This window comes from Glycine max, chromosome 9, assembly GCF_000004515.6.
Source record: "Glycine max cultivar Williams 82 chromosome 9, Glycine_max_v4.0, whole genome shotgun sequence".
NCBI classification, from domain to species: Eukaryota; Viridiplantae; Streptophyta; class Magnoliopsida; order Fabales; family Fabaceae; genus Glycine; species Glycine max.
In genome coordinates, this window is record NC_038245.2 from 8,374,484 (window position 1) to 8,385,372 (window position 10,889).

At 31.4% G+C, this 10,889-nt stretch overlaps 1 protein-coding gene across 1 annotated transcript; it reads left to right on the forward strand.

Moving 5' to 3' along the window:
* The first annotated feature begins 2,503 nt into the window (after positions 1–2,503).
* Positions 2,504–4,030, forward strand: LOC100800729 (uncharacterized). Its single transcript, XM_041005427.1, has 2 exons — positions 2,504–2,699; positions 3,796–4,030. Exons 1-2 carry the CDS (start codon positions 2,599–2,601, stop codon positions 3,998–4,000), a joined length of 306 nt encoding a protein of 101 aa, XP_040861361.1. The 5' UTR covers positions 2,504–2,598; the 3' UTR covers positions 4,001–4,030.
* Positions 4,031–10,889: the final 6,859 nt, after the last annotated feature.

Genomic DNA, 10,889 nt, shown 5'->3' on the forward strand with positions numbered 1-10,889 from the left:
CTTTCTAAGACGGTTTTACCCACAACGTCTTAGTATGTCTCAATTACTAAGACGGTTTACGTCGTAACAGTCTTAATATGTCTGTTGTTTTGAAGGCTTTCTAAGACGGTCTCAGCTATAACCGTCTTAAAAAGTAAGACATACTAAGACGGTTTAGTCTGAGACCGTCTTAGTATGTCCTTTATTTGTAACACTTTCTAAGGCGGTTATTCATAAAACCGTCTTAGAAAGTTAGGCATACTAAGATGGTTTTCCAACAACCGTCTTAGAATAGTTAATTTTTTTTTAATTTTTTTTGGTGCAGCTTTAAATTTTAGGTGGTGTTTTAATTATTCAATACATTGATTTGAAGCAAAAGAATTTACATAATAAAATAATTTACATAATTAAAGAAAGAATTTACATCATGTTGAAGAATTGTAAAATCGTTTAATCACATAATAAAAGAATTTATATAATTAATGATAATATATAGTTTTGCAAGAATTTAAAATTACTATGGAATATCTAACATTGCTAACTTCAGTTGTAAGTTATCCACAAATTACAAGCAGTGCTAAAACCTCCCTCACCATGTAATGAGTCCATAATTAAGGACAAATGCAATAAATCCCTGGACAAAAACAAGGACATTGATTAAAAGTTGATATAAGGATCACCGAGTGTTTATTAGATAAAAATAAAATAAAGATCACTTAAATGCAATAAATCCCTGAACAAAAACAAGGACATTGATTAAAAGTTGATATAAGGATCACCGAGTGTTTATTAGATAAAAATAAAATAAAGATCACTTATTTCTAAAATGCTAGAACAAACAATTTTATATTCTTCTCAACACCAGCAAGAAAAGATTAGTTACATAAAATGTTTAAAAATCAAAATACATTTAAAAAAATTGTGAGCATAAGTACATGATACTTTGACAGATTTCACTAAATGGTAACAGAAATTCATCAATCAACCTATTTTTGTAAAAGCATTCACCTCTCACACTTCATTTGCAAGCAGTTCATTACACAGGTATATGCAGTTCATTTGCATAAATACATGATACTTTGACCAGCAAATAAAATTAGATCTATACAGCTAGTGGCAGAATTAAAACCATTTCATTGACATAGGAGTGAACTTAGGAACAGATTAGCCAATGGGCTAGAAGCCTAGAACACCTGATGACATTGGAAATCATCCCTTTCAGTTATTGTAGAAAAACTGCATGCTAGTCATACCTTTCACGTTTCCTTTCTATTCTCAAAACATTGAAGGCATTGTTAATCCTATACAATGATTTTTCTATTATAGCGATATTAGACTTCTTTTTACTATCTGCATGCAAGCTGTCCAAAGGTATTTAGCTAAATTGCAATATTTGAATGCCTTACTGAAGTATGGAATATTGCGACAAGAGAGTTGTTCTACAGATTTGTCTTGATTCCTGGATACAACAGGGCATTGAGAAGAATTTTTCCTACCTGCAGTATAGTTAACAGAAACGGAAACAATAAGTGAAGTTCTCAATTAAATAACTAAGACTACAGATTACATTTAGATTGATCCCCTAAAAACATACTAGACATACAACAGGGCATTGAGAAGAATTTTTCCTACCTGCAGTATAGTTACAGAAACGGAAACAATAAGTGAAGTTCTCAATTAAATAACTAAGACTACATATTACATTTAGATTGATCCCCTAAAAACATACTAGACATACATCTTTATCTGCTGGATCACTTGACTAAAAAAACCAAGGATAACAGAAAACTATCATTGAGATGAACATTACAAAATCAAGCTGAATTGAAACAAGAGTAGAAAAATAAAAAAATGTTGCCCCATATCTATACTCTATAGTGACATATTCAGTATATAATTAACCTATTAAAAAATACCTTCACATAAAATTAAAATTTTGAGTTGTATGATTAAAAAAAATCAGATAATAAAATTTACCAAAATAAATTGGATGGTAAAATGTATAAAAAAAAAAAAATTGGTGTAAAATTTGAAAAAAAAAAGATGGTGAACTTTGTGAAATCATGATAGTTGAATGGTAAATTATATAGTTAAATTTTTAATTTTTTAGTTTTATGTTACACAATAGTTTTAAATTATATTAATATTTTTTTTCTTAACTCTTCTATTTATCAGGAAAAGAGATCCTATTTGATTGGAAAATAAGTAAAGTCTAATAAAAAATTATTTTGTTATAGGATTAAAGTCAAATATTATTTAAAAATTCAAACTTAAGTTGAATATATTAATCACTTATATGTCATCACTTGGTTAAAGTGAAATATAAATACAATAAGCATATGGTGTTATCAAATAATGAAATTGCTCTATTTAGTTTCCTTCTAGAATTTTGGATTGCGTAGAAAATGCAGAAGATAAAAAAATAAGTGAACGAAAACAAAAGACAAATTTATAGAAATTGTGAGGAATCTAACTAAACTGGTGTTCCAACAAAGCAAGGTATAGCTCAATGGTATTATCCAACCACTTCACACAAACCAAACACTCAGCTGTTCCTGCAAGTAGATCAGGTGCTCCAACAAGGAGGAGAGTGCACTTAGCAACAACAAAGCAGAGACCATGACTACTGTCATAGAAAAATTGGGCATATGCCCAATTAAGATTGAGAGGAACCCTCCTGAGTCCAAGCTCACTCAACTGGGTGTTAGGCAATGGCCCAAGTAATATACTACTTTTATTTACTATATAATAATATTTCTCTTTTTAGTTTCCTTGTAATTTCTTTTCTCCATTTGATTTCAATTATTCTAGTGGTATTTAGTTTCTCCTTTTATTATGCCTATGAGGTTAGGATATTTTTTTCTTTCATTTTTTATGAATTAATCACAGTATGTGCCTAGGTTTTTATGGGAAGTGGATCGTCTCCCATCCAAAATAATTGGAGAGTCTCCAATTAGAAAAGGACAGACCTTCCAATTAAGTGTGTGACTGAAATCAAATTGAAGAATTACCCCTCAACTCACCTTCACTTACACACTCTCAAACGTGAGTGCTTCTCTTTTTTCTCTTCCCCTGAACCCGTGAACTCAACGCGCCGACTATGATAGATGAGAAACAGATGATAAAAAAAATTAACAAAGTTTAAGATCTACCACAAGCAATAACAATCACCAAACCAAATCAGAGTCAACCTATGAATGCTTTGTACCATAACAGAATTAACAACCCTGAAAAAGTCGCCGCCATAGATAACTGGTTTGGTGATGTGAAAGTACATAGCCGTCGCCGTCGCCACCGACACCGATACTGGTGTATTGATATGGAAAGGGGGAAGCTGGACTCGCTGGAATGAATTGGGGAAACTAGGGTTGAGAGTGGCTGTGAGTGAAACGGTGAGTTTAGGGGTAACTTTCTAATTTAATCTGAACCACACATTTAATCCGACGGTCTGTCTTTCTCTAATTGACACTCCAATTATTTTGGATGGGAGAGGATCCAAATCCATTTTTATGGCCTTTTCTCTGAGTTATACAAATGCCATGGGATTGAGATTGATTTTGTTGTGTTGTTTGTATCGTAGGAAAGGATGTTGTTAAGAAATTTAAGAGGTTCTTACTTCTTAGCCATTTAACAAAATTAAGTGGACATGAAAGAATGTAGCTATCTTTCTAATTGACTCTACAGAAGTTGCAATATACAGGCTTTTTATCTTGGAAGTAAATGTTCTCAATCAAATATATGTTTTATTTTCTCCTTTCAAATGTGTTTGATCTCTCTCTCACTTGGTGTGACATCCATTTGATGTTATTATAACAGATGGGGTTGCCCTCCAAGTAAGTTCCCATGGACATATGAAGCCAAAGAGACTTGCTATCTTCTGGAAGGAAAAGTGAAGGTCTTTCCTAGTGGGTCGAATGAGTCAGTTGAAATTGCTGCTGGTGACTTGGTTGTGTTTCCCAAAGGGATGAGTTGCACTTGGGATGTGTCTGTTGGTGTTGACAAGCACTATAATTTTGAATAAATCCTACAAGGGGTGCCTAATGAATGAAGAAGAAACAGAACTTCCCCTGCTCCAATTCATTTTCTGAGACCAAATCACGAATATTTTATTGATCATCCCCTAAGTTCTTTCTGAGAGAAGTTATATTTTATAAATGTCAAGAATATAATTAAACATAACTAAGGTAGTGCAAATATGGGCAAAAAAATTGACTATTTTGGGCTAGTTTGTTTAAGCTTATAAAAAGTGGTTTAGTGATATAGCTTTTGTATAGCCTATTTTTTTAGCTTATGAGAAAAACAATACAACATCTTTTTTTTAAAAGCTTTTCTTTTTATTCTTTTGAAGAAGCTCATTAATTGATATAATTTTTTTGAACGTACCTTTTAATTAGAAAAACACTTTTTCTTTTAGAAAACTCAAACAAACAGATAATTTATAAACATGGCAAGGAATATTATTTATTGCTTCCATGTTGTTGAGCCACAATACAAGGTCAAAAGTAACAATGAGTAATATCTAAGGCTCACCAATAAACTTGGCATGAGTAACCAAAAACATTAGGAGAATTAAAAATTCAAAGAGATGTCATTTATTCATGTTATTCCCAAAAGCAGGGGGCACCCTGCCCCCTCCCCGCAGTTAACGTGACCATTTTCTCCAATAAAGATTATTTGGACAAAAATGTCCCTTTTACCCTGAGTGAAGTAAGAAATAAAGTAGTCAAAGGAGAAGAATAGACACACCCTTTATTGCTGTTCCAGCAGTAATTTAAAGAGATTTTTATTTTAATAAAAAAAGAAATGAAAGAAATAAGATTACTTAGATTTGACAAGATAACAGGTAACAATGAAAAGACCAGTCTGAAGTACTCAGTTCAGTTTATAGGTATAAATAACTAAATTGTTGTATCACTCCTTTTCCTGTTTAGTAATTAAGAGTTTCTTTCACTATTCAATAGGGAAAAAAATTCCATTTTTGTCTCACAAAAGCTGCATATTTAGTTATGTTCTTTCCGCTTATAGGGTATCTTTCATCAAAAGCATTACATATTGAGCGAAAAAAAGGTTATCAACACCATCTACCACCAAGAAAAGGAAACAACCTTCATTTATAAACATGTAAATAAACGAGAATAACTTGGACAATAACAGACATCATCAGAAAAGGTCACAATCAGCAAAATCACAATACAAAGTATAATTGCTAAAAGAAATAAAGGCAAGATGAAAGGGTCTAGAATTGAATACTCACGACCGTCTACATCATCTGAAGCATTGTGGTTAGAGGGAGCCAAACTTTGATTAGAGGGGGACAAACTCTGATTAGAGATGGCCGGACTTTGATTTCCTAAAAATGGAGAGATGGAAAATTAGCAGCCAATTCCAAAAGTGATATAATTTACTGCCAAAGTTGAAGGAATATCATTGAACTGGATAAAATAAATAGCAAGTAAGTCAGTAAGATTATTATGCATGTAACATTAACTTTGCTAACCTTCATTTTTAATTGTCAAAAGGTTTTTTATTTTACAAATTCAAAAGCAAATGCAATATGAAGTTACAACAATTATGTGAGCACATGTAGAGGGTATAGAGAATTGGCTTTGCTTAAAAAATGGCAGGACTAAAAATCTATCAAAAATTTATAGGGACTAAAAACTGGATTTCAAGATATTTAAAAGTAATTGCATAATACTAGTAAGTAGCAGAATCATGACAAATGGACATCCAGCACCAACGAAAGTCATCGATGACTACATAATGAGACATACAGTTATAGAACCTACAAGGGAACAAACACCGATATAAACCATTACGTGTGTCTGGCCATAGAGAGGAATGAAGTGGAAGATAAGGATAAAAGTAGCTGTTATTACGAAAGCTGCATAAAAGAGAAATGCTGCAGTAGAAAGATTATGTTCTTGGTTAGTCGTTAAATTATGTTCTTGTGTCGTAGCAAAAATGGAAAGAAGCATAATCATGTTGTCAAGTAGAAACAAATCTCATAGATGTTGCGGTTTGAGATTATTGTAACTTGTCTGCAATATAAGATAAGACAGAATTTCATCTATATATTATATTGTATATATTCATTTAATTTTATTTTTTTAATATTTGCTTCTTTTAAATATACTTCTTAATTTTAATTTCAAATTTTATTTGGTTTAATTAATAGTCCAAAAGATTTATATATCAATTATTTCAAACCACTTTTCCTTTTTATACTTTTTTTAACTATTTATTTATCTCTTTCAATCTACTATTTCATCTTTATTTTTAAAAATAATTTCAATAATAAAAAATGGCATTTATTTTTATGGTAAATTAAAAATATAGTATATATATTAAAAAATTCATTCATAATAAATTTTAGTTATATAAAAATATTTATTTATCCTATAATATATATATATATATATATATATATATATATATATATATATATATATATATATATATATATATATATATAAAGGATACAATAGATAATATATATTTTAAAACTGTTTTACAAGTTTAAAGAAATGAACTGAAAATCTCTTAATAAATTACTTTTTACCCATTTTAAAAATATTATTTTTAGTATAACCAAGAAGATTGATTTATTTGTGGGATACAATTATCACTTTATGTTTAAACTAAACATTGAACTCAATATTGATCAAGAGATTCAACTATTAAATTATTTGTATTAATAACTTTTAATTTTTCATTTTTTTTAAAACATAGAAAAACGTCCTTTATGAATCACAAAGATTTTGATAAGAAATTATAATACAAAATTGCGTTTAAAAATGAAAAAATTAGGAGAAAAATAAAATAATAAAAATCAAAGAGAGGGAAAGAGAAATCTAAAATAATAAATATCTATTGAGTAAAGACAGTGATATATCAAGTACGAACATGGCTACCTGGTTCCATAGCAAGATCCCACACTTCTGAAACAGATTCAATTTCCCGTTCTTGAGGAGCATGCAAAACAATTGTTGTACATCCCACGACACACAAAACGCAACCAAGAATTCAAAAAATATGTAGCCTCTCTCGTAAAATAATTTGAGCAAGAGCAGCACTGCAAGCAAACATCACAAATCATAATTTACCATGAGTCTAGCATCAATTTGAAGCTAAATTTATATCATGCCTGATAATAATGGTAAGAGCACCAAGAGGGGTGACCAATATAGCTGGGGCAAATGCATAAGCTGCAAAATTGGCAATCTCCCCAACAATCACCGTTGAAATTGCAAATGTGTTACAAAATTATAATAGAAATTTTAATCCACTTAATAGTATATGCAACTCATAGCATAGCATCCTTATATGCCCTTTGTGTCCATGCTGAGATATTCCCTTGGAAAATATGTGAAGCAAAAGAAAGGATATAAAAGACTAAGTTAGGATGAAGGTACAGGCTTTAGCAATTTTTTTTTATTCTTTATTTTGTGCAATGCATAAATTTGGATAATAAGTAGCAGAAAGATGGATTATACATGGATGAAGGGGAAAACATACAGATGAGTGTCCCTCTTTGGATTTGTTAAGGTTCTACATAGAACTCAATCTATAGTCTACAGAAGTATAGTAACTACATTACTTTCTGCACTTGTAAAATAACTATAAAATATATATATATAAAAAAGGCAGGAGCTCAACGGATATACTTGGGAAAGGAAAAATCAACAATACATTCAATTCATTTGTCATTCCAAAACCAAACAGAATAATATGTATTACTCACTTGTTATCATTCCCACCCACCAAAGCGGCTCATACAAGTAAGAATAACCTCCACTTCCTGTTAGATATAATTTTGGATAGTCAGTCACTATTGCACATGATCCATCACGGAGACAATGAACCAAAAAAATAAAGGAATGACTAACAAAATTGGTAAAGGCAGGTTAGGAACCAAAACTACCAGAGGTAACAACCTTAGCATTCCATATTCAAGTTCTGCAATTCCCTACACTTCAATCCTCTTAGTTGAAGGAAAATTCAAGTTCAAAGTCCATTTATAGATTTAAAGTTCAAGAAAAAATTAAACAAACGCAACCAGTGTGAATAATTAATTGCCTTTCCATATAAAGGCTAAAATTGCAAGCCAAAGTCACTACCCACATCACATTAAAAAGTGCAAATATTGACAATGAGAATGCACTCCCTCTTTTTACTTCCTGACTGTTCAATTTGAAAGGTAAAAAAACATTCCAAAAAGAGTGCAGAAACAACTTGGAAAGTACAGGAAACAACCATCATAAAACCAATATGCTGGTCCAATTTCTCTAAGCCTAAATACAAGTCCAAAATAACATAAATATTTTTTTGTCAGAAACTTTTGATTCTATACCAACTCACATTCAATTGCAAACTAAAAAGCATGAGATCTAACACGTAATCTGCTAACAATGTCTAGCACCAATAATAGGATTCACATTTAGAGAAAATTTTCATACCTAATTACTTGAGAATTACTACTTTTTGCCTATAAGAAAATATTGTAAATAGACTATGAAGGTATTAGGTATATTTTTTTCACCCTTACAATCTTGACAAACACTACTTTAAGCGTTGAAAGTCTCTACTAGTATACCATCAGAATTCCGCTTGAATAATCAGAGGAAATTCCGTTTGAATATTCTTTCCACTTTAGATTGGTGCTCAGCAAACTCTTTCATGAGTTGTTGGACTTCAACCTGAAAGAAATTAATAGGGCCTTTGGGGTATCTACTTCTGAAGATATGGTTCTTGATAACAAGGGGGCTATATGTTCTACGAATTCAATCAATCCGAGTAATTTTCATTATCTTTTTCTTTTCTTTTCCTTTCTATATAAATTTAATTCTAATTCTTTGGATCCTCGATCTAACTGGATTGCAACTTGACCTTCTCTTTGTTACTTCACTCTTTTTATATATATAAAAAAATCATAATAAAAAATAATTGGACTAGACTACAGCCACGGGAGAGCAAGGATAAGGATAGAGATGCAAGGTCATACTCTGCCACATGACATGGAATCGAATTTTGAGACTTCAAAAAGGATTGAATAGCAAAGTGGGTTCATCACGCCCAATCGTGCAAGTATCATTGTTGTCTGATTAATATTAGTTTCGTAGCAAAATTCAACTCTGATAGCAAAGTGGGTTCATCACGGAAAAATTAGTTAAACATTATAGAAAGCTTACAAGGCAAGCTCTCCAATAAGTTGGAATCATGAACATGTGTTTGACAGTAATTTGTACATCGAAAAAGGCATTGCTATGAATGCTTATCAAATTTGAGCATATGCGGCTAATCCTGTCTCTGGTGGACACTAACTAATCAGCACTACCTACATGTTTATGGTAAGCATGAGAATATATTAAAAAGGGTCACCAACCAAGTGGAAGAATTTTCTTTATAATACTAGTAGGAGGGGAAGGGATGTGAGGAACTGTCCAGGATGAATCTGGAACACGCCCCAAGAAGCCTTCATCATCCATTTCCTCTTCGCTAGACCTCAAAACAGAAGAATCAGAATCCCCAAGTTTACCATTGTCAGCCTTCAAAAGTTCATTTGGAGAAGATGAGATCAAGAGTAGATAGTGGAACTAAATTTACCGTCAAGTCAAGACCAAGAACAAGACAGTTAATAAGTACGAATACTACTTTATTCACACAATCTCAAAACAAAATTAAATTATATACTAATTTAGGTAAAATATAGATTTAGATGCAACGCACGCCTAACTTAGCAAGCCAAAGTAGTAGAACATGAATAATGAATACACGGAAAAAGAACAAATAACTCATTAAGAATACAATCACAAGAGGTTTTATAAACAAAACATTGGAAGACACGCATATCTTAAATTATGCAACATATCAACTTCCCATATACTCAATCAACAAGACTGCTCCTCACGGATTTCTATCAAAGATAACCATTACACCATCCTTACATTAATTTTTACAGCTTACAGTATTGAGTTAAAAAAAATTGTAATAAGATCCCACAGAAATCAGACTAGACATCTTCTGAAAACCCATTTTCTTCTGTCAAGAATACTAGTACTGGATTTTGCATTTCTCAAAGATCACACTTCTACTGTTAAATGGGTTTAGAGATAAGAAAAAGCAAAGCAATTAAAGGGTAAATCTGATTTATGATTGTTCATATGCAACCTCAAATGAATAACAAATGCAAAAGAATATGATTCAAAGGTAAATAAATCAACATGCTCAGGAGCACTTCAAGTAGACCATTCATCTGTGGTTTTCTAGGAGTAAAGATATGGGGAAAAGCATATACTCTCTAATCAATCAACAATCCTCAGTTCTTCAAACCATTCAAATCCCACTATTTGAATGCACTCAACCAAAGAAAGAAAGAAAAAACTTATTTTCTAAGAAAATTTTTTTGACATATTTATGGAACCTATTTGTCCATAGTTTAGTGATACTGTGATCACATATTTAACAGGAAATTTACCCTCAGAAGACTGGACCAGTCCTACTCCTGTCATTGTTTACCCTGCTTTCAATTAAAAATTTAGCCTCTGATAAAGTCCCCTTTACTTTCAATTAAAAATTTAAAACTTATGCAAAATTTGTTCAATGATAATGGATGATATCGGATATCGTATTCCTATCTACAAACAATGAACAAAGGAACCTGCTGCAGACTAATGTAAGTATGGAGTATGAACACACTTGCACTAGCATATATACATGTGTACAATTTTGTGAGATACCGAGTAAAGGGTGTTCAGCTGTAGATATTATGAAGACATGATAAAAAGAGACCATAGCTCCAAATGGGAACCTAGTGTTTATGCATTTGTGCAAATGTTGTGCCTTAAAAGGAGAAATTTACTGTCTTAAGATCTAATAAAAGATTGTTTTCTGTACTGTAGGGTTTAAAT

Excerpts from the sequence above, each read along its gene's own strand:
- LOC100800729 (XM_041005427.1), top strand. The coding sequence starts at position 2,599 with ATGACTACTGTCATAGAAAAATTGGGCATATGCCCAATTAAGATTGAG. Across the intron at positions 2,700-3,795 it reads GGTGTTAGGCAATGGCCCAA|ATGGGGTTGCCCTCCAAGTA; the intron begins GTAATATACTAC and ends TTATTATAACAG.